Source organism: Dromaius novaehollandiae, chromosome 2 (genome assembly GCF_036370855.1).
Source record: "Dromaius novaehollandiae isolate bDroNov1 chromosome 2, bDroNov1.hap1, whole genome shotgun sequence".
Classification (NCBI taxonomy): Eukaryota; Metazoa; Chordata; class Aves; order Casuariiformes; family Dromaiidae; genus Dromaius; species Dromaius novaehollandiae.
This window is the reverse complement of record NC_088099.1, coordinates 150,931,383-150,958,926: the sequence shown is the minus strand read 5'-3', so window position 1 is coordinate 150,958,926 and position 27,544 is coordinate 150,931,383. Positions and strand designations below refer to the sequence as shown.

The following is a 27,544-nucleotide window of genomic DNA, read 5'->3' as shown; positions in this document are numbered from 1 at the left end:
ATTGCATTTTTTCTCCACAGAAGGAATTTCTTTCTTGATTTCATTTTTTGTCTATTATAAAAGTAATCTTATTTCTAGTTATTGAATATGTGCATGGAGGACAGATTGGAAGACAGATAAAACTCTTAGCCTTTGGCATTTAATCAGTCCCAGTCAAATGTAATTGCTTTTTATTTCAGAGTTCTTATGAGTTGCTGGAGCCCACCTTTTTCAATGTAAAAAGATCAAATATCAACTAGAAGAAAAAATACCTGTTATAATTTCCAGAGTAGCAGTTCAGAAATGGATATTTTTCATTTTTTCAGTGGGCTTAAGATACCCTTAGAAGAATGTTGGGGTCATTCAGTTCTAATCCTTTGTCATCCCAAAGTGGTTATTTACCATCAGGCCTGAGTTCAAGCAAGATCAAAATGAGCTAGGTACATATTTACCATGTAGGTGTTTGTATCTGCTATGTTTATCAATGTTCAAATTGGTACAGAGTGCAAGTTTCAGAAGTAGACATTTTGTGTTGCTTCAACAAAGTGTCTCACTGGAGAGTTTTTACCGTTAGTGGGACAAGGTCTTTTTTTACTAGCTAACATGGGGGATGTTGTATGGCCATATCATCAAGGAAGTAAAACAGTTCTTATTTTAATTACAACAAAGAGCCATTTCTAACTTCTGGAAAGAAAGGAATAAATTGGCTTTGGTGAAAAAGATAAGAATATGCGTGTACTGGCAAAGAAAAGAGACTAATTTTAAAAGCTAGCATGCTTCATCAGGAAAGTCTTCAGTCTTGGGGATACAGCATGATAGGTAAGATTTATCAAAAGATAAAATCTATGATAAGATGGGAAGGAGAGCATTTTACAGCAACTCAGTTCGATAAATTACTGACCGTTTTAATGTTTGGAGTCTCATATCCCAAACTACTGAGCAGTGGTAATATCTTTTCGATGAAAATGGGAAAACCTTCTTCTCCCAGCTATACATAGTCCTGTCCTTCCTTTCATTTGCACTAGTCTGGTTTGCACTTTCTTACTGTGATTGTAGTATGGAATAGATGGCTTAGCAAGGCTGTGCAGTCTCTCTCCTCAGAAGTTTTCAAGACTAGTCTGGATAGAGACCTGAATAACTTGTTTAACCTCCTGCTGGTAGACGTATCTGGAGTATAGTGTTCTCTAGTAGGTTGTATAGTCTAGTGACTGTAAAGAGCTCTTTAAAAACTGGCTGGAATAAAAATAAGTCAAAAGTGTGAAAGTGAAAGGAGAATTACTGTAAGTGGGAAATTTTAATATATGTATAATTTGTTCTGAGCAGGAAGGTGGGGCTAGATAGCCCCCTGAGGTACCTTCCAACCTCAGTCTATTCTGTGATTCTGTTTTGTCTTTGTTGTTTTTTTTTTTTTTTTTTCTTCCCCTTGGAGGACATAGAAATATGAGTGTTTTGGTGTTTTTTCACCGTACAGCAATATATTTTCATGTTGATTTAGTTATTTTTCTCAAATTGTTTTTCTGTTAGCAATACAGTGGCCTATCAGAATTTCTTCAGAGGTGCAGCCAACACAGCTTTTCATCTTTGAAGGAGAGGACTTTGTGAAACTTGTCCTGAATCCTACTGAATTCAAGATCATGAAATATTTAAATAAGAACATTTCCCACCTTGAATTATAATTTAAGGATATAAAACATTAATGATACCTGTTCTGTAAAGAGACTTGATTCTATTTTTCTTGACGTTCTGTAGTGTATTTCAAAGGCACTGATCTAGCTGAAATGAATTGGATTGACAGCTAACAATCTTCTTCAAATATATTGCTGTACCATGCTGTTCTTTTGTGTGATAAAATTGTCACTTGTCATATCTAGCTCAAGCACAGTAATTCAGCTTCTCCTATAAAGAATTATTAGCTTTATACCCATTGTTTAAGGTAGATTAATGATGATAAGATGGAGGATGGATTGCACTGTTTTTTGCTGTCAAAGGGAGAAGCTTTGCCAGGTGAAGTATGGACTAGTTAAAAACACTACCTAGTTTATGGCACTGCTTGAAATAGCATTTGCAATGTGAAATTTGCCCTCTGTATTATGTTAATTCATTTGTATGCTACCATATGCTTGAGTTCTGTGTGAAGCATCCTGTTAAAACCAGTGACAGGCATGGATGACAGAACTGGCAAAAGCTAGTGGTTGGATGAATGCTGAAAGATATCTGAAGTATAAAGCATTGCTGAATGCATTCAGAGACATCTGAATGTTTTGCAAAATTGGAATGGCTTACAGGAAGAGGGGCTTGTTTTCTAGATGGAAGAGAGTACGCCCAGAGATTGTGGAGCAAGGAGAAAATGAGCAATGCGCTAGGTACACCTAGGTATTTGAGTAGCTAATTTCAGCAGGTAATTTCAGCGAGCACTTGAAATTTGTGGGAGGAGAATTTCTGGTTGATAGGTGGGTTATGGAAATGGAGCAAAAAAGCTTCACTTCATTTTCTCCTAGCTGACATGTAACACTGCTCTTTCCCTATTCATATGCACAATACAGAAGCATGGGGCTGCCTTCTCAGGAGCCAGAATGACCTCTGTTAACTAAAACTGCATGCCATTCTGTGAACTCTGTCATGCTTATATCTGAGCTATAGGAATGTGGGAGGCATGTCACATTTCTGCATGTCTGTTGGAGTGGAGATGCTCAATCTAGTGGTGATAGAAAAGAGAGGAGGCAAGGTCCTCCTCAAGGGCTTTTCTTATTCTGGATACTATGGCCTAAGTTACTGTTTCAAATTTGAACGGTTCTCTATTCCAGTTGAACTTCTCATGTTTGGATAAGCACGTCGCAAAAAAATACATTTCCTGCTTGGACTGTATGTCTATTACTTGTGAAATCAACAATTACTCAGTGTCATGTTATTTTCAAAGCTAAAATATAAGATATCTAACCCAATTTAAATATTATGTATTGGATTTTTCAAAACAATGGCAATTACATTTGGCAGAAAAAAATAATCAAAGTTCTGAAATATTTTGCTGGAGTGCTGTACACTTAAAATATTTCTCTACATATTCCACAAACTTATTGAAACCTAGGAAAAAAGCTTAATTCCTTTAGTCTATATTTAAAACTTTGTGATACAGAGATTAACAACAGCTGAGTAAAATGACATTCATAATTATCGTATGTATAATAGCATGTCACTGTTTAAGACAAATGTAGATTTAAACTGAATATATTATTTTTACTTAATTGCATGTTTATTTTCACTAAAACCAAAATCTTGAAGTTTAAAAAAGTATTACTTTTCTGACATAGTATCTCTCAAAGAAAATAAATTGTTTTGAATTTTGATATATGCTTTACCTGATACAGGATTTAAAAAATACTAACTAGGTGCTTAACTCCTAAATGCTACTTAGCTGCTGTTGAAACACCTAAAAATGACTTGATGCTCTGTTCTATAAGACTTGCTACTTATTATATGTAAATTATTTAATGAATGTAATCCTGTGCCTCTGGCTGAAAAATGATGATTGCTGATAGGATTTTGTTGGGATTTTATTGAGGTATCATAAATACTTGTGCAGTTTTTTCATTCTTCAACTCTGAAACTACTTCCCCAGTTCAGAGAAGATTCAAAAGAGTCGATTCCTCAGAGTCCAACCCTCTTAAAGGCTGATGCCTCATAAAGTGAGATGTGGATAAGAAAGGAGTTCCTATTATTGGTCTCAAAGACACTTAATTTTTGTCAGTCATTTGAAACAGAACAATAAGAAAGAGGAGAGACCTGTACTAGTGCCTCTATTTGTAACTCTGCATCCAGCCTAAAAGGTAGCAGCTGTTTGGCTGTCTGTAAGCACAGCCAAAGCTCAGGACTAGTGTGTGCTACCACATACTCAACAAAGCAGGTAGGGATCATAGGAGAGAGCTCAGAAATGAAAGGGGAAGAGCTGAAGTCTGCAAGGAGTTTTGGGGGAGAGGAACTTAGGGAAATATAATTCCAGTCTGTAGGAAACCAAGCTTCATTAACCAGATGCTCCAGGAAAAACTTGCTTTTGTTAGCTAGGAGTTGAGAGAATGAGTGACAAACTGAAATGAATAGCTTGTCCTAAAAAATGTAAGAGATTCTTACAAAGTAGAAATACATGAAGAATTGCTGTAAATGCTTAGTCCAATTACAGAATGATGCTCTTCCATACATTTCTCTTCTGAATATTTGTACACAGACAGCAGCTAGAACAAATTATTTGTAAATATATTGAAAAATGCATTTTTTTAAAGACTTTCTTTAGTGCTGATCAATAAAAGTTTTCCCGTGAAAACTTTGACATTTTCTTTCTTGCTGCCTCTGGGCTCAGAAGGCCGCTGTGACTTCTTTGATTCTTTTCTTAGGACTCATTTCCAGCGTCTAGTCCTGTATTGTAAAAATCACAATAAGGAAGAGGTAATGTACAAGAAGTGCAAACTTCTTCCCTTTCTCAGGTCGTTGCTCCTTATTCTGCCTATTTATGTTCTCCTCAGAGATGTCTGTTCCACTTGCCTCTGTCAGTGCCATCTCGCCTGCTGATTTTCTGCCTTTGACAAATGTTGCAGAGTTTAAGGGACTAGGATTTTGCATTTGTACTTTGCATTTTGCTCAGAACACAGTTCTGCCACAGACTGTATAGTCTCAAGTAAATAAATCTCTGGATCTCAAAAACTGTTGTTTCTGTCCACTGGACCTCATGTTGAGATTAAATTAAGGTCTTCAAGACAGACCGCATCCTTTTACATTTGTACAATAATAGCATATAGAGTGCTGTGACGATTGTTTGAGACTTATTAGTCTATAAATGTCAACATCTGAAACCCACGTAGAGAAGTAACACATTGTACTATGTATATTAGGGCAAAATACCAGAAGCTTCTATTATAGATGTAGCTTCTGGATATAAAAGATAGTTGTTGTTCATCTGGTAAATTTAGATCTGATCTGAGTACAAACGGAATTCCTGAGCACTCCTCCTTGAGAGACTTTAAGGGAACAGGTTGCTGTTTCCTCTTTGAGCATTTACTGGTCATACTACTACATAAGAGCATCGGTATTAACCTCCTTTAGAAGAACTTCAGTAACAGACTCAAAAGATACGCTGTTCTATTGTTTATTCTTTCACTGCAAGATAGCAGGATAACTCTGTTTTGCCATTCTCATGTGATAAGTTACTCTGTTGAATACAGGTGCTTATTGAATGTTTTTGGTCATCTAGATCTGTCCAATGAATAGAGTGCTGATCTGAAATTCAGTGTAATTATTAGATTGTGAATAAATAAAAATTATTGAAATTTCATAATTTAAGTATTCTAACTAAACCACATCCCTGTGCTTCCCAACTTTTTCTGTACAGTGACAGTATTTCCTTCTGTGTTAGCACTGCAGAAAAAGAACACTCATGATTACTTAAACTGAGAGAATCTTTTCCTAACATTGTAACTTGTAGGTTAGGATCTTCTATCCAAGACAACCATTTGAATGCAAACCCCATATCCCCATTTGTTTGTGTAATGGACACAATGTTACACCAAGAAACTAAATTGCATGTTTGGGATGTATTAGCTACCTATTAAGCTGTTGATCAATCTGATATAGCATAATGCATTCTAGTATTTTATCAACTAACAGGCATTAAGCAGTTGAAAAAGATCTAATTTTGACAGCATGTGACAGAATCTGCTATGTATGCTTTGAATCAGTATTTTCTATATCTTTGTTTTATTTTAGATTAATCTTGGAAGCAACCAGTATCTTTTCTCAGTTGTTGTGGATCCCAAAGAAATGCCTTGCTTCTGTCTGAGGCATGATGTTGATGCTCTTCTCTGGCAGCCCCACTCTGACCAACCAGAGAACATGTGGGAACACATTGCAACTTTTAATGCTTTAGGTATGAAATTAACTTCTATGTCACACTTCTCTGTCTGAGGCTTTTCTGCTTGATTACTCTTAGTTTGGCTTCTGTTGATACTCCATTTAATTACATTTGAATTGAAAGGTACTATAATTCTGTTGAAAACAGAATGCTAGCTTAAGTTTTAGAAATATTAGAACATGAGAGATAAAGGATGTTTATGCCTGGAGAGGAAAATAAGCCTTTTCAGGCTACATACGGGATGCAAGCACAATCCTGCACAGTAAAAAAGGAGAGTTCCTTAGATATGTAAGCTGTTTGAAGATTTTTAAGAGCACAGTCAACACCTAAACACGTGCACAGAAATCATCAGGAAAACAGTTACAGTTCGCTGATGACAGGCCTAGGTGTTTAAAGGCTTATGATAAGATATTTTAATAAGTGACTTCTCGAATTTTCCTACCTCATTTAGCCAGGTGGGAGCCTGAAGAATTGGAAATGATTGTTTACTGTCTCTTATGTTATAAGAGCTAGAGCTATGAAATGATGCTAGTACATAATAGGTTGAAGAGAAACTAAAAGAAATACTTCATATATGTGTAGTTAAACTACAGAACCCTCTGCCACAAAACTTTGTGGACAGGAAAAGTGGATTTAAAAAAAAATAGAAGGAAAAATCACTTAAGATCAGTTAAGAGCATAATGATCCCACCTCTGCCTCAAGGAGTCCCTGTTTTGAAGTTAGATTGGCAGAAATACAGAAAATGTACTTGTGAAGAGCAGGTGCTCTTAGTTACTGGTCTGTTGTTGCACTCAGGCCTGGGACTTTGCTTTTAGCCCCTGTTGGTAGCAGAATCCTGAGCTCAGAACAGACAAGCTTGGAAAAAACTTTTTTGACCTTTTTGACTTTGTGATTTTTTACTTTGAAAAATATGGATACAAGGGTATGCATGGCCATATCAGATCAAGCAGAATGGTCCACATAGCCCAGTGTTGTATCAACTAACTAAGAGACAGATAAGTAAGTTTTCATGAAAGTGCAGAATATACTTCTACTGTGACAACTGTAATCTTCCTGTTCTCTAGATGGTTTTTGGACCCATCTTTAGTAATGCTATGAGAGTGACAATTTATTGCCTCCCTTCCCCCACGTAAAATTGTTTGACCACACCAATAGCAGTTAATCGGCATCCAAACTGAAAAGGAAATTGTTAGCTGTTTTATAGAGCTTGCATAGGTTGCCATAACACATAATTGGTTTTGTTCTGTTTTTGTTTTTGCTCTTTGTTTCATTTTGTATATGAGTTATTTTTTTTTTACAGCCTGTTATTTTAATTTAAGGTCAAATTAAGCTGGAAGTATCTTGACAAGGTTCTCTGATAAAGAGGGATTTTTTTTTTAATTTGCTTTTTTACATATTTCAAATTTCATAATTCTGTGGAAAAAATGGAAGACAAGATGTCTCTTTCAATTTATTAGTTTCAAGTTTCTATGCTGACTTTGTAGTACTGTTTCAAGAATGTGTTTCTGTTATTTTGAAAATAACAGGAAAGAAATTTATATCTTTGAGCTCTTTACCTATGGTGATAAAAAGAACGTTGTTCCTCTACTTCTTTCTCCTAACTGTACTATTGTTTTACAGTATTATATTGAAGCTTACACTTCTGTACTAATCTAATTCACCTTTTATTTGCCTGAGGTGATGCATGTCATTAGCTCGTTTATCTACAACAGAATTTAGAAACACTTTGCTAAAGCTAGTAATAAAAATGAGTAATGAAAATGAGTATTAAACATTTTCTAGATTAAAAAGCTAATTTTTCAAAATTTACAATGTTCATTATATTGACCAAAACAATACTAGTTAGTCCTATTTCCCTGTTTCTGTGTTTGTACTTTTGGGGTGATTTTTTGACAAGCAGTACAAAGATGACTGGAAAGTTATTATTTGACACCAAGTTTTTTGTTCCATCTATCTGTCTTGACAACTTTCTTGAAAAAAAGTGTTTGGTTTTGGATGGGCCTTTGGCTGCTTACAGGTAGCTTCTAATGATTTGCTGCTGGTTGAAGGAGCAGTGCTTGATCTTGTCCCTTCTTACCACAGCTTATCAAAAGAACATCTTTCACTGACTACCCATCAGTCTGGGTATGTTCTGCTCTAAGTTCCCTGCTGCTAACATGGACCCAAAAATTCTGTCTATAGACCAGAAAAATAGAGGGACAGCAGTGTTTTTTAGCTTCGTTTTTAAAAATAAATAACCTATGATTTTCTGTGTGGGAAATCCTATTTAAATACAAGTCTCCTGGCTTAAAGGCCTCTTCACCTGGAAGGCTATATTTAAATCCAGCTTTTCATGTCTGTGTTAGTGTTTACATACATGAATTAAATGAATGAACTTCAAAAATCTTCCTGGCTGGTCTGATGTTTCCCAGTAGAGCAATTCTGTCCATCGATTATCTAGCTGTTATTTACTAATTGTTTACCAATGAAAACTGTCAAGTGGTGTTAGAAATTTGAACAGAAATCTTGTTTTGGAGACAGTAACATGCATTTGCAAATTTAGGAAGTTTAGGATTATTGTTAAAACAAACTCATCTTAAGGTATGAAAATTTACAGCTGAGGTATGAAGGTATTTTGATCACTACCCTATAGTGATACTGGCGAAGAAGGATGGCTGAAAAAGGTGAAAGCTAGCATACCTGCTGTTATTAAAGAGATGCTGTCTTTCAATGATAGCTATTGTCGTTCATTGTTCAACAGAAGTGAAGTTAACAGCCTTTTGGAAAGGTGATGAGGCAACCTTTTCAAAGTGATCCAAGTCTTTTCACAAAAGTGTGAGAGGATATCAGTTTAAGAGAAGTCTATTTCTTAATTGAGTTCTATAAAGAAAAAGAAAGACTTCCTTCTCAGTGAATATTACCAAAAATTACAGTAAGTTGAAGAGTAGCTTTTATTTGTTTCAGTCAGTTGTAAACAGAAGACAAGTTTGAAGTGTCTGTGTTCAGACTTCTGGGTCTACCTAATTTTGAAACCATTAATGTAAGTACAAACTGGGGTATTACAGGAGGAGAAGAGGGTTATTCTGCTTAATCTGCTAATATTGGGCCTGGATGAATCTCCATGCCTAACAATCTCCACTGAGAAAATATAAGACCTTGTGAGGAGGACACGTCCTACATAGAGATACTTTACCTAGCTATACATACATACGCATTGAAAACACCAGTTAGGAAGGTATACAGACAAGTTTGTATATTGGTATTCTGTTGGTTAAAGCATAACCCTCAAAACTACTGACTTATTTGAATGCCAGCATGTATTTCTTTACCATATATTTCTTTCTTTTTTTAAGTAATTTTTTATTATTTTTGAAGCTAAGCTTGATTTTGACATAGTGGTTAGAAGTGCTATTGAAACCACTGTATTGCTTCTCTCTGTGCATCTTGTTGGGCTATGCAGGTTATGTCCAAGCATCAAAGCAAGACAAGAAGTTCATGGCTTGTGCCCCAAATTATTCCTACGCTGCTCTTTGCGAGTGCTTGCGGCGAGTTTTCATCTATCGCCAGCCGACTCCTCTGTCCACGGTTCTCTACAACAGGAAGGAGGGAAGACAAGTGGGGCAGGTTGCTAAGCAGCTAGTAGCAACCCTGGAAGCCAATGATCCTATCTTAGGCTTTCAAGCTACAAATGAGAGATTATTTGTTCTCACAACAAAAACCTTGTTTTTAATAAAGGTAAACCCTGGAAATTAATTATTTAGTATATCCTGTTGTAGTTTATGTTCACAGTTGGTAGAACAAGTAACTAGGTAAATTATCTGAGAAGTTCATGCTGAAGTTTACAAGGAAATGTAACCTTTTACAGGGGAATCAAAATTTTTCATTACAAAGCCTTTCAACTTTGCTATCACTGAACTAAGCTTTTGGAGCTTGAGAGACAAAAAAAGTCTCTGTGCTATCAGCTTTCTTAAAGCTATTGTCAGAGGCTGATACTGCATAGGTGAATAGATTTATGCATTGTTCTTTTCCAAATAATTGTATTTGCCACACTTCTGAATTTTGAGAATTCATTTCTGTTTCCAGTTGCCACTGTTTACCTCTGAAGGAAGTAGTCAGATAAGGAAATAAAGCCTTGAATTGAATTGAACACAAGCATGTAATGTGCAAAGTAAAGAACAGTGTATCATAAAGAAAAATTTCCAAATTCAAATACAATTGATCAAAAATGATTGAATATTTCAGTATTCAAGGATATTGAATAGAATATGAATGTAATATTACATTTCTTATGCAGGTACCGGATTCAAGTGGAATAATTACATTGTATATGCAGATTTTTGATTATTGATCTGTGACTTACTCATGCTTGCAGTGAAATCTGTTTGTATCTTAAGAAACACTGTAATAGCTTTTCATAACTATTCCTTAAAGCAAAACTAAGAGTGAATGTGTATCTGGTGATTATACATTGAACAGTACAGGTCAAGGTCTAGTTATAATCTCAGTTGTCATATTCATCTCAGGTTGTACTTAATTTACAGCTAGAAAATGGCTAATGGAAAATGCACCTGTATCTTAACCTGAGATGTGCAACTCATCAAATGCTGCTTCTGCCTTAGAGACCACCATAAACATGTTACTACTTAGCCATTCTGTCCCGATACACAAACCAAATATGGTATGTCTGCAAAGTAAGAGTGCACTGACCACGAGGATGCTCTAAAGCTTCTGTTGAACAAACAGGCATGGTTAATTTGTTGAAAAGTTGTATCTGGAGATTGTTTCCTATTTGAAAATGACAATGTCAATACAGTTAAAGCAAAAAAGGGTCAGCTGTGGCAGTGGCACTGTTTTTTAATTTTTGTTTACAGCTCCACAGCAAAGAATCTCTAACTAATATATTGCACGCTACTGGAAGGCTGCTGTGATTTGTGGTAGCAAAGTACTGCAACAGACACAAATACAATGAGTGGCTTAGTAGTTTGCATCTTTTTTCGATATTTCAGACCTCAGTGAAAATCTATGGAGAGGAAAAGATATGTTCTGTTTTGTGGGCTATCAGGTTTTTAGTTGTGACTGCTTTGGCTCTCCTGTAAGTTCTCCAGAGCTATATCAGTGCAATGATTGAACAAGATACTGAAAATTTAAGAAGGAGACAGCTTGCCAACAATAACAACAACAAAAAAGCTCTTTGAGGAGCCTGATTTTCCTCTTCCTGATATCAGTATTATATTGTATATCCATTATAAGTTTTTCCTTATTCTTACCTACGTAAATTAAGAGTTGAGCCCTAAACCTTCCTCCTTATTCTGTTTTTTAAAAACTGTCTTGAAGATGCTTTTTAAAAAAGACCCAGTGTTACTGTTTCATGAGTGTTTTTCTTCTAAATTTTCATTGTTGAAAAAAAATAAGGTTTCAAACAAGGTGGTAGGATTCATGCAACAGTCCTTCAGAAAAGATTGTATGCAGTTAATTACTTGGCAGCATAAAGTGCATTGAGTTTTATTTGAATATTACTTAGTTACCTGAAATTCATCCATTGGGAACACAGAGTGAAGAACAAGTAATGGGTTTTGGGGAATGGAGGAGGGAAGAGGGAATGAGAGATTCATAAGCAATATGATTTTGTCACCTTGCATCTGTCACAGGAAGCTTCAGGATAGATGAGAATTTCAGCTGTTGTTTGTCAAATCCTGCTTGCTGTGGAATAGATATCTAGAAGCAGACTTCTGTAATCTTCTGGAACAAGTTAAGCAAAGTCAAATAAAATGGTCAGCTCTTCAGAGGCTGTGTTATAATACACAGTGAGGAAAAAGATTCTGCCCAAATATGTGTCTGATTCAAAGGAGTCCATGTTTGCTCACAGCTACAACTGAACATGGAGAAAAGGTTCATCCCTTGGTCTGTGTTGCTCATCTATTGGCAATGGTGCTGTATCCACAAAGGATATGTCAGATAACTCATACAGAAGGGAAAAATAAAACAGATTAAGAACACTGTATTTAAAAGACTTGTTGCCTTGAGGAACTTTGCATGCTGTTGTGCAGCAAGCTACTATAATTAAATGGCTTCAAGCCACCAGGAGACATTTACTGTCATCAGCATTTCTATTTCTATGTTCACTTAATTTTAAGGCTTATTTGTTCAGAATTTTATGCAGGCTTGTACAGAGAATATGGAATATTATGAGGATATTTAAAAGGGGTGGTTTTTCTGAAAACCATAGCCTGATTTTTCTAGGCTTCTACCTCTTGAAATCTTGCATTTTAAGACACAGTACTTCCTGAGAGGTGCCAATCAACTGAGATCCATTTACAGAATTTCTAAGAAACTATTTGACTATTACACATTTACATTATTTATTTCAAACATTCTTTTTCAATGTTTTCCCTGGCTGATTGCCTATTGGAATGTATCATGTATTCTTCTACAAGTTCAAAAACAATGGAAAAAAGTTAAATTTTATTAATAAAGATTTTTGTAATTACTTAAAAGGATTTTTGTTCATTTCAAACATGCATCTTTCACATGCTACTGAAACAAAACAGAGAAGCAGAAACAATAAATTTCTGAAAATAAGACTTCATATGTTAAGAAGTGTTTTGTGTCAAGGCAAAGTTCTGACGGGTGCCTGCGCTGCAATGTAATATCTGTTACCAAGACTTGCACTCTTGCACTCTCTGTTCATTTCTCTCAAAACCCTTATACAGTCATTTTTTTTCTCCCATGTCCCATATCTGCAAACATACAATTTTAAAATGTAATCACTGAAGGAGGTTTATGTATTCAGGTGTATTCTTGTGTTAATGTGCACATTGCATCCTTTAATCCTGTCCTTTTTGCATACAATTATCTTTACAGACACTTTCTGATGAAAGAATTAGAGAGATCTATACTTCCTTCTGCTCCCCCTTCATCAACTGCTAAGGGTATTTTTTGTAGGGGAGGGTGAAGGAGAAAGGGAAGGGGCTGGTCTGTTTTATGTCCTGTGTCAAAAAGTGGCTCTTCATCAATGAAACAGCAGAGACTATGAAAGTGCTAGTTAAGGCTGAAGCTTATTTTATTTCAATTTGCTGTGCTTTGTTTTAATAATGGACATTGTTGCTGCTCTGACTTTAGAATTTCCTTGCCCTCTCAATTTATATTTCACATTTTCATTATGTGAATACAGTATTTGGTAGACTTGAAGTCTGCAGTCAGTCATGCATTAGTCTGTAATAACAATCTTTTACTTGAATTATTGCTGATTACTATCGCAACCTTACATATCACAACTTGCTTATGAGTCAAATTATAATAATAATAGTGACAATAGTCTTAAATTTTGATTCTTAATTCAAGAGTCTTCTCATTCTATGGGAGAATAAAATGTTGCATGGTCACTTCTCTGGTAACTGAATCAGTGGTTCTAGATTTTTCATGTGCTTTTCTGTCCACACCCTTCCCCCGCCTCCATTTTTTTTATGGTAGCAGTACTGGTCTTGCTAGGCAGGGCAGATATACATCACTAATTTGAAATAAGAGTGATTTGTAACTTGGTTCCCCTCCTACCAAAAGGAGTGTGGTCTTACACTGGGAGTCCATGAAATGCTAAATACTAGTACCATACTATGAGCTTCTTCAAATAATAATAACTGCAGTTTGACTAGTAGGATAGGTTTTACAAACTGCTTCTGTAATTTGGTTTAGAAGTGTTTGTCATATATGCCGTTCTCAACAGCTTTCTGGGAACCTGGTGAGATTTGGGGGTTTTGTTTCCCCTCCATGTAACGTATCTGCATATATGCTATGGGTAAAGAACAGCAAGGTCAAGAGATGGTTTATATAGCTGCAGTCTTTGAGGTAAAAGAACCAAATATTAACCAAGTCTTTGTCAAGACTATTGCAGTAATTTCATATGCAAAGTTTAGTGCGATTTTGATTTGAGAAGTATCTGCTGAAGTCTTTTTCCTTTTTTTAAAAAAAAAGATTTAAACAGCTTCTGAAATCTTAGTTTCTTTTAACAAAGACTTTTACCATGTTGCATTGGCTGGGTACTGTTCATAATATGATGATAGATATAATTAACAGGTTCAGATTTAGACCTGGAAATACTTACCATAATCTTTACTAATCTAACGCTCTCAGTGAAATATTCTGTATAATCCATTTCAGTGTTCTTTTGCAGTCTAGTTAAACTGGCACTTGCAAGGAATTGTCAAGAACAGTGCAAGATACTCAGAAAAAATAATAATAATAAAGGGAAAAAAATCATTTTTGTGTCACCTTTTGTTAGTGTATGCTATGATAAATATCCAAGTGTCTGCTAGGCTTTCTTAGTGCCCTGCTTGCACTCTGGATAGGTGAGATTTGTGTCTGTATGTATGTTTGTATTTTTATCTATATACATGCACACACATATTCATGCTGCTTTAATGTACTGTGGAAGATGCAGTGGATTCCAGAAGGAATCTTCTTCTAATATGACTGATAGCAAAGCAAAGAATCTTCGTTAACTGGAAGTTTTTCCAAAAATGTACGGGCTGTTTATGAATCTATATATTTGTTGTGGAGCTAGCAATCTGACCTTTGCTGTATGCTAAAATACGGAGTTGGACGTGGAAATAAGTTATGTAATGTGAAGAGATCCTGATTATTCGTTCAAAGGCCCCTTGGAATGTGTATTAGTTGTTTTGGTTTATCATTTTTCCTGGTTTTCTATTAAGCTTTCCTGTGGTCAGTTGTTTTTCTCTTGTTTTCATTGTTGTCCTACATCGAAATATTGCAGACTTGCAGATGTTTACAAATGCATTGCAATGTCAATCATGATAACTGCCATATCTGAAAACATCACTTGTGAAGCCTGTGGAGTTTTTCTTCTGCTGAGGATTAAGTATATGGTATTTTATTATTGCATTTCACCAAAAACTTGAACAGCTCAGAGGCTAAGTATTGCACAGATGCCTTCAGTTGAAAAAGATGATGCAAGAGTAATAAGCATTTATTTTTATTCAAACAAATGGTTTTGAGTAGGAAGAGCAAAAGAACCGTTGAATTACAAATACAGTCACTTTATCACTGAAATTGATGCTGATTAGCCTTTAATGATTTTTCTCTTTGAAGCTGTTCATTCTCTCTTCCTGTGTTCTGTGTCCTTAATAAATATAGAGTACCTTATGGTAATTTGAGGTTGAACTGTTTATTGGAATTTTCTGAATAACCAAATTAAACTTGCACATGGTTATCTATAATATGGACGTGAGGTACAAGATGGATACATCTAGTCATAAAGAGACCAGGAACACTGGCTCCTGACTTGATCAAAAGTTGATGACCATCTAAACAGAAATAAAAACTGATAGTATGAAGACATTCTCTTGCAATGTCCAATTCTAACGAGTAAAAACATGGGAACTTGTGCAGGAGATTAAGCTTGCTTGGATGAGATAAAGTATTCATAGGCTTCCTTTTAAAATCCCTTAGAAGGATATAAAAACAAAGCAAAATCCATTTACCTGTAAAAGTTATCATTGGCTATGGACTCCCAATGAGAGAAGTGTGAAAGGTGGCTGAACCCTGTGGGGTCTGCACAAGAGTTAGTGGCTGCCACAAGCGGTGGTGTATTCTAGTCCTGCAGATGGGAGCCAAACTTATGAAATTCCACATAAACAAAACTGAACAACCAAAGAGGGAAGAATGAGTAGTTGGAAAGACCAGAAGGAGGACATGCCTACGTATGATTAAGACTTGTTCTGTTCCCATTTTCTACACATCCCTAGTTTTCCTACAAAAGCAAAAAGAAATAAAGTTTATTTGATTTGGAATAGAAAAGTAGAATGAACTACAAATTTGAGACCAATTCTTACTACTATTTAGGGAACAGATGTGTTGATTTTAGTACTATTTCCAGAGTTAAGGTGCTGTAGGTGTGAGATGTGTTTAAATTGCAGAGCAGACCTACCTTCAGGTTTGTGTACTGATGATTGCAAGCCTGACTGAAAGCATGAAGGCACCAGCACAAACGGTGTCACTGCTGGCCCGGCATTTCCATGGTTTGGTCTTGGTGCGGCTGAGGGAGATGCCCTAGGATTTCTGCTGCTTCTCTCACCAGACAGCTTCCCAGAAATAATTCACAACATTGTAGAAAAGTCAATGTCCTGTTTGAGCTCCTGCTATGCTCAAAATCTTGTTTATGGGCAAAGAGGAAGCATCCAAGTTTACCATGTATGTGCCTTTTATATATGTCAGGTACTATTTCTCTGTTCTCTTTGTTGCCCCTCTCCAGCTCCAGGTCTACATTTCTTTAGCTGATCGTGTGTGAGTTGTTTATAGCTGTGGGGTCTCCAGGGCCAAGCCTGTGCCTCATCTCTTCCTATCCCAGGCCTGCACTTCTCTACACCAACCACTGTGTCTCTACTTCTCAAGGCCTCTGCTATCACACCAGGCCTTGATGTCTGTATGCCTCACCTCATGACGTTAGTCATAAACATCTCACTCTATGTAGAGTAACTGCCTGTTACTGCAGTCTATGTAAGCTGTGGTTGTGCTACGCAATAAACAAAGGTCAAACAAATTAGCCATAGACAACTGGCCAATTAGAGAAACTGCTGTCACAGCTAAACCAAGTAGAACAAAGCTGCAGGCAGGTCAGAAGTTCAGACAGAGGAAGCCACACAAGTCTCAGTCCTGAGGCCTTGCAAACTCAGTGCACAGCTTATGGCCTGTTACCAGTAATGGCAATACTGTATTAAAGGCTAAAATGCTTACAGTCCTCATTAAGAGATGTTCTTCACTGCAAACACATTTAATGAAACACTTCATACCTTTTCTGCTCCTTGATTTTACTCATTTTGGGTGATACTAAGCTCTGGATCCATCTCCATCAGGTGGGCTTCTAATGCGTGTGACTGCAATATGCAGCAGGACGCAGAGGTAATGTAGATGTGTAGGCATACCAATCCATACTGGGTGGGCAGGCAGGGATTATATTTCCTCTAAAAATAAAATTATTAGCATTGTGTCAATGTCCGTTTGTCTAGGACTAGTAGCTGCCGCTACTTATGAAACTATTGCTTGATAACAGAGCACCTGCCAGCAGAAAGTTTCTTTTCACAGCAAAAGCAAAATGACGTTAAAGTGCACATTTGGCAAGCGAAAGGTAAGTCATCAGTAAAACTGCCTGGATGCTGGTGTGATCAGCGTTAGTCCTTCCGTGCTGTTTCTTCCCTAACATAGCTCCAGAGGCTCCCTGCTGTCTAAAAAAGTCACAACTATAATAGCGAAGAAGCTACTTAAAAAAGTGTTGGCTGTTCTTAGCAGTGCAGTTCCAAGACTCTCTGGGTCCAACATGACAGCTGTGATTAAAAAAAAGAAAAGGCTTCTCCCTTTTCACATTAAGCCAAAACCCCCTAAAAACTCAAAAGCTGTTTAATTGTTGTTTCAGTACATGAATACCTTTTTTCTCTGTTTTCAGGTATCTTAGTTTTGTGCATTAAAAATAAATGAAATATAGATAAACATATGGAAATATTAATCCAGAACTGAGATAATTAGCACTTCTCATTCATATTTCATTTTTAGTCAGTTACTCAATCTTCACTATGTTAACTAAATTTCTTGAAACCTGTAAGAACTAGTTCACTTTGCAAGTCTTCAGTGCTACCCACTGAAAAAGTTGAGCTTTGCATCCTAAAGCCTTGGGGCTGGTCAAAGTTAATGAGACCAGAGATGACTAGTAACTACTTTATGATGCCTTAATACTTCTGTTAAAAGCAACCTGTCAATGCAAAGGGAGTATACCGGCTGAATGAATGAATGAATGAATGCCTCTGGATATTTCCTGAGCTTAATAGCCCCTATTTATTCCTAAGCAACATCATAGCCTGGGAGGAAGCAGCTTGTATGGTTTTCATGTGAATGCAGGCCTCTTTTGCAATTAAAGCCAATCTCATCGCACATAATCCACATTTGTGATCTTCCTGGCAGCTGGAGCAGGAACCCTCTGGCTGTTGTAGTGTCTGGCTGTGAGCGCCTAGCCCATGCTGTCTTAGAGCTGCTGCAAAGATCCTCAATGGTGTGAAAGTAAAACAAATCAGATATTTTATGCTTCACTTGCGAACAATGTCTAGCTGTGCCAGTCCATGCGGGACTTTTCTCCGACACATAGGGTATGTGTGTGCTTGGGCTGTCTGGAGGTGGTTTGCAGACCGCTCTTCTCTCTCCCAGCTCGAGCAGCCCAGAAGGATGGGCAGGATTGCTATGGGAGGATTTCCTCAATCACCTGTGCAGTGAGTCCTCAGCGTGCTCCCAGGTGCACAAGGGGACAGGTGACATTATGACCAGGCTGGGACCGAGTACCCAAATACCTGTGGGGTGTGCAGCTGGCACGGGGGTAATCGGCACATCTGGTCCTGCGGGCTGCTGGGGCTATAGTACCTGTGCTCTGAATCATCCCTCCACTAAACTGAGTTATCTTTGTGGCCTTTCTGAGCCAGATCCATTCCCGTTTTCTCTTTTCATGGAGGCAATTTTTGTGCCTTTGCTGTGGCATGGGTAGAGTTCCTGTGATGACAGGACAGACCCAACACTCAGAGAAACTCTTCAAAAGCTAGGTGAAGGCAGGTGCCTTCTTTTTTAAGTCATTTTGAATTTTTCCCATTGAATTACTTGAGGGAAAACAGGTTATACTAATGCTACCAATCAAAGAAAAGCAAAAAAGATCACAGAAAACATGAGGGTATATTTTAATAAATTAAGTATCATATGTGTTTATATGTACAAAAATGTGAGCAGAGGAGGAGGAGAAAAACAAGCCATATGGCAGTGGTTACAAATGGCTGTACTGCTTAGGGAAATTAATAACTCTGAGTACTGATATACGTGAGCCTGCTGGGCTTCAGATGTTCATATGCTGGGGCTTCAAGAAACTAGCTGAGTCAATAAATAAACATTTGAAAGAAAAAAATCAAGCTGGCATCCAGCATAAAAATTCAGAGAATAAGCCCTTAAAAAGGAATCTACAAAAAAATAAAAAAAAAGTCTGTCTTGATTTCTCCTAAGAGTCAGACACAAGGAAGACTAAAGGGAGCTTGTTTATTTTTATATATGTCTGCTGCCTTTAGATAGTTAGGCAGCATCTATTTTCTGATGTTTGCAGTTCATTTTCTCAGTCTTTAAAATATTTTATTAACAATTTTTTCTAATTCTTCCTCAACATTAATTACTGAAACAGGGCAGTTCAAAGATTCCTTTAGAGCTATCACTCAGACTCATGAAATACAGAATACGTTTTCTGCCTTCATAAAAGAGGGAAACATTTTGATACAAGATACCTTCCTTTCTTCTGTTTCTTTTCTTTGGAGGAAATAAAGTTCTTTTATCAAAAAAGAAATGCAGTGCAAAAAAATGTGCAAAAGTAAGTGCTGAGCAGAGATGTTCGGAGCTCTCTCTTCAGGACGCCTACTCAGAGCAACAGGGAAGCATGAAGATCTTTTAGACTGGGTTTGGGCATTTTTCTAAAAACTTCTTTGTTTTCTCTCTGAGCCAGAGAAACTAGGTTGCAAACTTGATTCTCCCTCCTGCCTAAAGCAGTCTATGGTGGCTGTTTTCCCCGAAATCCTGTGAACGGTTGGCCTTTTCAACCCCCCATGAGGGATGTGGTTTGCTTTGCTGCTGGGGCTTATGTTCTCCCAGGGAGAAAAGGTGAAATTATGTTACAGCACTGGAATGGGAGCTGTAAGGAGAATTTATGAGTTGTCTCAATACGAAAACATGAATGACCAGCTACATGGTGGCATGCTGTTTTTCTGTTTGTCCAAAACTTTGCAAAGCCTGACCCACACGGGTTGAACCATTTAATGCTGTGCTTTCCGAGAAAGAAAAGAAACATAAATAGAAAGCAATAACAGTGTGTCACATTACTTGTTTAGATTTACTCTGGTGGAAAACTAAAAATACCTTTTAGTCATATGCAAGTGATATGGCTAAAGTTATAAGGAAATATATTCTGATTTTAGATAGAGAAAATTAACTGAGAGTAGCTGCATTCAATGTCTGCAGGAGCCCCAGTGAACGTCTGTGCTAAGTATACTGATGACATAGCGGTGAAGTTCTGTTTCACGTGTAACAGCCCAACGTGTGGCCACGGCGGTGGCGGTGGCGGTGGCGGCGGCGGCGGCACCTCCTGGCCCCGCGGTGCTGCCAGCCAGGTGCAGGACGGCAGCCGCGCGGCTCGTCGAGTGCCGGTGCCCAGTGTGAAAGCAACCCCGAGCCAGCCGCTGTGTGTGAGCTTCTGCCGCTTCTCTGAAAGCAAAGCGAAGCCTGTGGGTTGAAAACCTGTTGTCTCCTCTATCAGCTTCCCGGTCAAGAACATAAGGGTGGGTAAATCCAGCTAAGAGAGTGCGTCCTGTCTTTGCATCCATGTGTTTCTTTTCTAGCAAGGGAATAATGTATACTGCCCTGGCTAGTGAGAACCCATGGCGATACTTTTGCTTCATCCCTCTGTAGAGAGAACTCTTTATATGCTGGTAAGAAATTTGTGTTTTTAATTGCTTTAGTTTTATATGCTTTATAGTTCATAGCTTATAGTCACAGGAAGATTTGAAGAAAGAAACAAGTGCTATGTTCACATGTTCCTCAGCTACTCATTTTTTAACGTTTATTTCCCATTCTCTGTGAAATATTGTTATGGGAGCCCAGAAGGTCTATGCCTGAAGCTTGGGGATGGTTCTTCGCCTTTTGCTGCTTCTTCTAAGGTTGCTCCATGTTTGTTTTCCAGCTGCACACCAGGATATTAAATCGGTGTGAATCTTTACCCTAGTTTCACTAGAGAATAGGTTGTTTTCTCTGACTCATACTTTTATCTTCCAGGAAAAACTGTTTTCACTTTAAGAACTATAGCTAAAATCTTGCTCCTGGGGAACAAACCAAGCAGAGCCAGGACTAGCTGCTGATGTGACTGTACTCCTAACAGGCACAGGAGAGGTGTAAAAGGCTGCAGATTTGTTGGGTTAAACTGCAGGCCATTTGGGGCTAGCAGTCCTTGCAGTGTCAGGAACAAAATAGAGCTTTGAAATAGGAATGAAGTCTGACTTACTAATGAAAACAAAAAAAAAAGGAAAGACGGCAGCTGTGTGTAGTATCCCACACCAATGGCATTCCCGTGTTATGACCAGAAGGCCTATGGCTTTGCCTCAAGTGCTTTAGGAGCTGTTAGGAGTTGTTCAGTTTTGCGTATATTGCCCTTGCAGTCCTGATCTTCTCTTTGCGTTCTGCCACCTTGGCAGGGCTCATACAAAAGCGTCTGGTAACGTCCGCTCAGCAAAACGTGATGGGTGCTGCCCTACTGATGTGTTGTGGAGTCACTAGATTCTGTCTGGGCTCTTACCACAGGGACCCTCCACTGAAGGGCAATTTAAGAATTACCCTCTCTTTTGGGGCTCAGGGTTCTTTCCATTTTCTTTCCTTTTCTTTTTCCATGAGTCTCATCATAGTTAGCTATTTTCTTCCTTTTCTATATTGTTGCTGAAACATTATTCTTTGATGCAGATATAAAGCCTTGAGGCTTTTCTAAGGCTTACTCATTTTTTTTTCCATTAGTTTTATAGTGTCTGACTTTGTATATATAATTTTGTTCTGGTTTACTATAAATTAAAATATACTTGTCCCCAGAAAATCTCAGCCCATGAGACAAAGCTGTAACAATACTATAATGTACTTTAAAATTTTAAAGTCTATTGTTGCCTATGTGAGATCATGGAGATGTCCATCTGGTTCAAAATCTAGATAAACTCAAGCACATTAGTAGCAGCCTGCTAGTTCTGCCTGCTGTTGTTGTTGAACACGCACTGATTGTATCTACCAATATGTGTTATTTCCCTTGCCCTTGCCTTCAGGCTAGGAAAGAATAGGTTAATTTAGTGGATATATAGGTTGATACACAGGCTATGTACTCATGTGCGTCAAACTCCTAAGTGTCTTCTGCTTCAGATAACTGTGAAACACCTTCCTTTGGTCATGTTCATAGCATAAAATCTCCCTAAATCTCTGATGCTCAAGACAAGATCACTAGTTTCTTCAAGAACAGGTCTGTATTTACTAAGGCAAATCCTCCCTGTTGAAGTACTGTCTAATCTATTATTTTACAGACTTAAAAAGGCAGAATACATCCACATTAGAAGTCTTGGGCTGAGCAAAACACATTTCTTTCAGTCCCAACCCATGGTTCCAAGAAATTACTGATGTGATTCACATCCGCCAGTTTTGTGTTTCTTCCTCGACTGCCAAAATCTGTTATTCTGCACGTGCTGCTCATCCCGCAAGCCCTTCAACTTCAGTGGCCAATTGGCTCCATTCCGTTGCCTGCCTGACCTCACTTCTTTATGCTCAAACCAACATATTTCTTCCCAACCCACTTGTATTCCACCCTGCAGCCGCCCTGCCCTCTAAACAGCAATGCTCCTGGGCTTACATCCTTCACTGCTTGCCAGGCAAGTAGGATGAGTGACTGCTGAAGCTTGTTCGCTAGGCGTACGTTGTGGCTAGTTTCACATTAAAATGTCTTTTGTCCACAAGCAGTTTTTTACAGCTGTGAATCATCTGACATCATAGTTGTTTAGCTCCTCTCTTGGTAAGGGGGCTACCTGAGAAATGGGATGCATTTATCTGCTGATGAAATGATTATGCATATTAGACAAGACTTACCACTTTGCCTGTATTTTGCATCAACTGCTTAGTTGTCTTACCTGCAGTGGTCATGTGCAGCGGTCGTCTCTTCTTACTCAGCGGTCATCCTGTCCAGATGCCATCAACTTGTTCAGGGCTGGCCTGCAGGCAGCTGCTTTTTTGTGATTGCAGCTGCTTGGTAACTTGCGTTCCCACCTGGGTGGTACAAGCCATGCTACATGTCTCAGCATGGTTCTGCACTAAATTCTGAATTTCACTGTAATCAAGAGAGAGGAATATGTCTAGCTCCAACTCAAAGGCAGCCACTTCTTGTAAACTATCAAATAGGGACTGTAGCAAATCAGGAAAAAGGGCACGGTCAAGATGTGGTGCCCCCAAAATCCAAGGAACTCTGGTGGGTCTAATAAAATATATAGGGGCAAGGATGCTGAAAGAAATACAGTTGCTGTTGCTCTGAAGACCTGAACCTTTAATTTTCTGGTCATGGCATTACTAGCCAACTTCATTTTCTGAACTGCCTTGCTGCCTGTGAATAACCCAGTGATCTCCAAGGTGAATTGTAAAGACTGTCAGGGCAGCAGTGTGAAACATAGGTCAAGATCTAAACTGAGTGGAGAGCCATTTGCAATGGTGTGACAAAGACCATCAATGACTTGGTCCTAGACACTGTCCATGCTAATAGTGCCTCTCTTTGCCATTAAGACTTTTGTTTTTCACTTGCATGCCAATAAGTAAATATTGGCAAGATCAGGCCTTCACATCTTTAGCTGATTGGGATCCACGTCTCGCTCCCCTTTGTGAAGTACCCTGTATGCTTACAGTTCTGCACACAAATAGAAACGACTTAGCCACCACTCATTGAGGATTAGCATGTAGGATGAATTTTACATTACATTCTAGTTTCACCAGTTATCTGTTTAAACTACTGGATTTATTAGTTCTCATTTAATTTATATATCATTCTTGGCTGACAAATAAGAAATAGATGTGTTACTTGGCAGAGTTCTTTTGTGAGGTTTTTTTTTGGCTTTACAAACAGGTATGTAGATCCGTATGTGACAAGTTTTCACTGGTGGCATGCGTGTAGAGAAGATAGAAAAGGAGCTGTTTGGCTGTATCTCTCAAGCTAAAAGGTATAGGGCTGCATTTTCTCTTGAGCTCAAATACCACTGACATAGGATTACCCTATGATCCGATGGGAGAAGGCTAGTTTGCTTTTGTCAAGCTGCTTCGACACTGACTTGGGCGATCAGTGCTTAGGTGCTAGTGAGGCAGCAGTTAAAATGGAGGTCTGAGTTGCCTGTTCCCTGACATATGCTGGTAAGGACACACCGGCATAGGCTTTGTGCCAGATTATGGCACTTTGCAGCTGCTGAGAATTCCCCTTCCTGGAGAGAATTCAGAATTACTCGCTTGCAGTCGCATTTAGTCTTTCTAGGATGAGGCAAAGGAGAGAAGTAGAACTGAGGACCTGGCCATGGGCCAGCATCATTAACAGATGTCCTGAGAGCTCCAGAGTTCATCACTGCATCCACGTATGAAAGAAGCAGGGAGCACTGTTTGACAAATGCCATGAAAAGTAAATTAGGGGTTTGCTTTCTCAGTAAATTACATTTAAAAAGGCATTTGATTTGCAATATTAAGCATTTGTTAGTGATGAGCTTGTTCTTGTGGAGGATTCCCAACTCCACTGTAATGGCAGACAGACTAAATTTAGGCCATGAATGTGGCCTGGAGACCCTCCATCCCATCTGGCTCTTCTTCCAGGGTTTAGAGTGAAGTGTTTCCTTATGATTGCTCCTCTGGTTAAGTAGCTGGAAAGAGAGGATGGTGTTCTGGTAGATAGCCTTGGAACTCCACATCTAGCGTTTGCTGTGAGTCGGTTCAGTTGAATAGGACTTTAAAATTTTTTGCATTTAATTTTAAAGCTGGAAACATTTTCCCTCTGGAAAGCTCTCTCTTTCAGTGAGCCCCCTGCACCTGGGCTTTGAGCACAGATTTGGCCAGCCTGCCACTGACTCCTGCGGAGCCAGGGAAGCCTCATCCCCACCGTCCTTCCCCTTGTCATCCTCACCCTGGAGACCGGCAGAGGTGAGTTCATTTAGAGAGAAAATTCTCAGGTAGAAGAGAATTTTCCTTTTCTGCTGTCAGAGCATAACAAAATGTTAAAGATAGTCAAAACTGAGATATAACTTCTGTGTTTTTCATGTAGGTTTACTGACAGCAAACCAACTTACAAGAGCTTGCTTTCTCCTCACTGTTGATCTGAACAGTTTTATCTGCCTTAGGGAGATTTGTATCTGATGCAGGGTACTAGAAAGAATGAGGAGAGAAGGAAAAAAGATCCAGACCTTAAAAGAAGTACAAAATAAAGAGTTTAGCAAGAGAAGATCTTTTATGTCCTAGAAGTATCACATCTGTAGGAATAAAGTCCATTAGCCTTCTTTCTCTGACTCTCGAAAAGGCCCATGTTGACTGTTTTTCTCTTGTTACAACAGAAAAGAGCAGAGACCTCAGCAGCCTGTTTATTCTCTCTCCTCTGTTTTCTTTTCTTTCTCCTCAAAAGAAAATAGACTTTTTTTTTATGGTGTACTTAGTGACACAAAGACTATACCTAGAGTGTTGCACAGTAACCATTCATTTGGCCTGACAGAAATCTTGGATCCTCTGATCTGCCATGGCTTTTGAACACCATTCGCAACTTCTGCATGTTGAATTCTTTGGGGATAAATATATTTTTAAAAAGGTAGAGAACACTCGTGGCTTGGTTATGCTCTTAACCCAGTTTTAAAAGGTACATTCCTACTGAATGAAAACTCAGTTTATTTTTGGCCTCGCTTTCTTTGTTGACTAATTTCTACCCTGTTCAATGGAGACATAGAGGTCTCCAGGAAAATAAGCTTTCTATAAATGTCATTAAAATAGGCTGCTGGGAAGAGGAAAGAAACCCTAGAAATGCCACAGCTGAGGCAAAGGCATCAGTCAGAGCTGCTTTTCCTTGACACCAGTATCAGTAAGTCCCTGAAAGAAACTTCTTGGAAACAAGATTTCATTATCCATAACACTTGTGAAACAATTTGTTTGCCAGAGCGTGTGCATCACTGACTGAATCCTTAAAATGGGCAGTGTGTATGTGTCCAGTCTTCAGTGTGACTAAATCGCAGAGACAGCATGAAAATGCATGAGGATAGGAAGGATAACAGGCTGTTGAACAATATGGATTTATACTGGAGGAGAATTTTTAAGAAGGACAGTGATGTAGATCAGCTATAACTGGCTCTGAATAGCGTCATGTAATGTGGAAATCCTGAAATCTGAACATTTCACAAGACAGCCTGAGGCCCAGTTTAAGCTAGGAAGTTTCAGCTAGGAACTTACCCCCTTATATTGGCACAAGTCCCGGAGTGAATGCAGGCATGGGAGCATACACAAATATTCTACAGCTCTGTAAGCACAAAAAGGGGAATAATTCACATTTGCAAAAGCACCGTTACACAGATGTAACTATACTGAAATAAGGGTTGTTCTACCACTTTATATATATTGGTACATTTGAAATGCCACAGGATTTTTCAGACTAGATAAGGACTAAAGAATTAGAGTACCACTGCTTGGATTAATGGCTTGGCTAAACCTAATGAAGTGAAAAAGCATACTGAAGTGCCCAAACACTCTTTGTTCATTTAGAGAGCTTGCCTTTATACATTGAGTGAGTCCAACAGCGATAACAAGTAGACATCACAAATTACACTCTAAATCATCATGGCTAAAAATCTAGCCACTTATCTAGGTCTGAAATTAATTAAATCTCCTGCTTTTCTGACCCTGACCTGATTGCCTGTTTCTTCACTACTGCTCATATCTGTTTTCTGTCACTTGTGTTCTGGATATTGTCTGCTTTCCCCTACGGGTCTTTGATGATAGACTTGTGTCTAACAGCTTTAAATCTTGCCTTTCCTGGTGATTCCCTTTCCCATGCATCTCTGCCCTGACAGGTGAATCTGTTTCCTTAGTCTGAAGTGCCTAAGAGTAACAGGCCAATTGTAAATCACAAAGCTGCCTTCACACGCCTAGAGAGGATGGGAGATTTTTCAGGAATATCTCCCCAGCACCCAGGAGAAGATTAGTCACCATGACCCAGACAGTGTGACAAAACATCCTCTACTAGGGCTTGAAACACTAGCCTCATTTCACTGCTGTGCTTTTGTTCTGACCCGTGAAGAAGCCTAGTAATGAAGTCAGTACACGGTGCTATACAGTTCAATGTTAGTGCTGTTAATGATACAGTTCTTTATTTTCCTTAATGAGAATACACTTAGCTAAAGTAATTTCTTATGCATCAGTGGTAGAATGACATGGCTTTTAACAGGAAAATATTGTGTTTTGCTCTCCCCGAGGGATTGGTTTATTATCAGTACGAAGTGTGGCCTTTAAGCAAAGGTTGCTTTGCTTAAGCAAACTGCAATGGAAGCGTCAGCAGGAATAACACCCACAACAGTAATAGCGATCCTCATTCTCATAATGGGCAGAGTGCATGACTACATTCAGTAGTCACAGCCACCCCTTCTTCAAGCAGAGACCATGTCTCTTCTCCTGAGCTGCTGGTACATGTTTTGGCTGCTTGTATGTGAGCAAGCGTCCCTGTCCCACGTAAGGGGACCTTGGAGGCAGCACTAGCAGCCATGCAGACAGCATGTTCCTGAGCCAGGGCGAGGGCAAATCTCAAGGGCAAATCCCTCCGTCAGAGCCCTGGGCACCCACAACTTCTCCTTCAGAGCAAAGCAGAGAGCCCAAGCCTAGGCCCATCATGGGGCTCAGCCTCCTCAGCTGAAACGCAGAGCTTACACAAAACTGAAGACACAACAGCTTGTGACCGCTTGTTGTGAACATCAGTTTCTTTTTGAAGCAGGGGTGTTGGTAGATATCAGGATAGGATCAAGCTCCATTGATCAGAATTTGCTGCTATGAGACAGCAAACCTGGATGGTCCCAAAGTCCTGCTGCAGCCAGCACCACGGTATCGACATT

At 38.6% G+C, this 27,544-nt stretch overlaps 1 protein-coding gene across 2 annotated transcripts in view; it reads left to right on the top strand.

Annotated features, from left to right (window-relative positions):
• The window catches only part of NUDCD1 (NudC domain containing 1), a 52,937-nt gene extending 40,588 nt beyond the window's left edge, over positions 1-12,349 (top strand). Inside the window, exons 9-11 of one of the 2 annotated variants that reach the window (XM_026099767.2) lie at positions 5,731-5,890; positions 9,316-9,590; positions 11,504-12,349. In XM_026099767.2, coding sequence (XP_025955552.1) covers positions 5,731-5,890; positions 9,316-9,590; positions 11,504-11,518 — 450 coding nt within the window. In that variant the 3' untranslated portion in view covers positions 11,519-12,349. Of the gene's footprint in view, positions 1-5,730; positions 5,891-9,315 lie in introns of both variants that reach the window. The other variant, XM_026099766.2, reaches the window with a different exon arrangement.
• Positions 12,350-27,544: the final 15,195 nt, after the last annotated feature.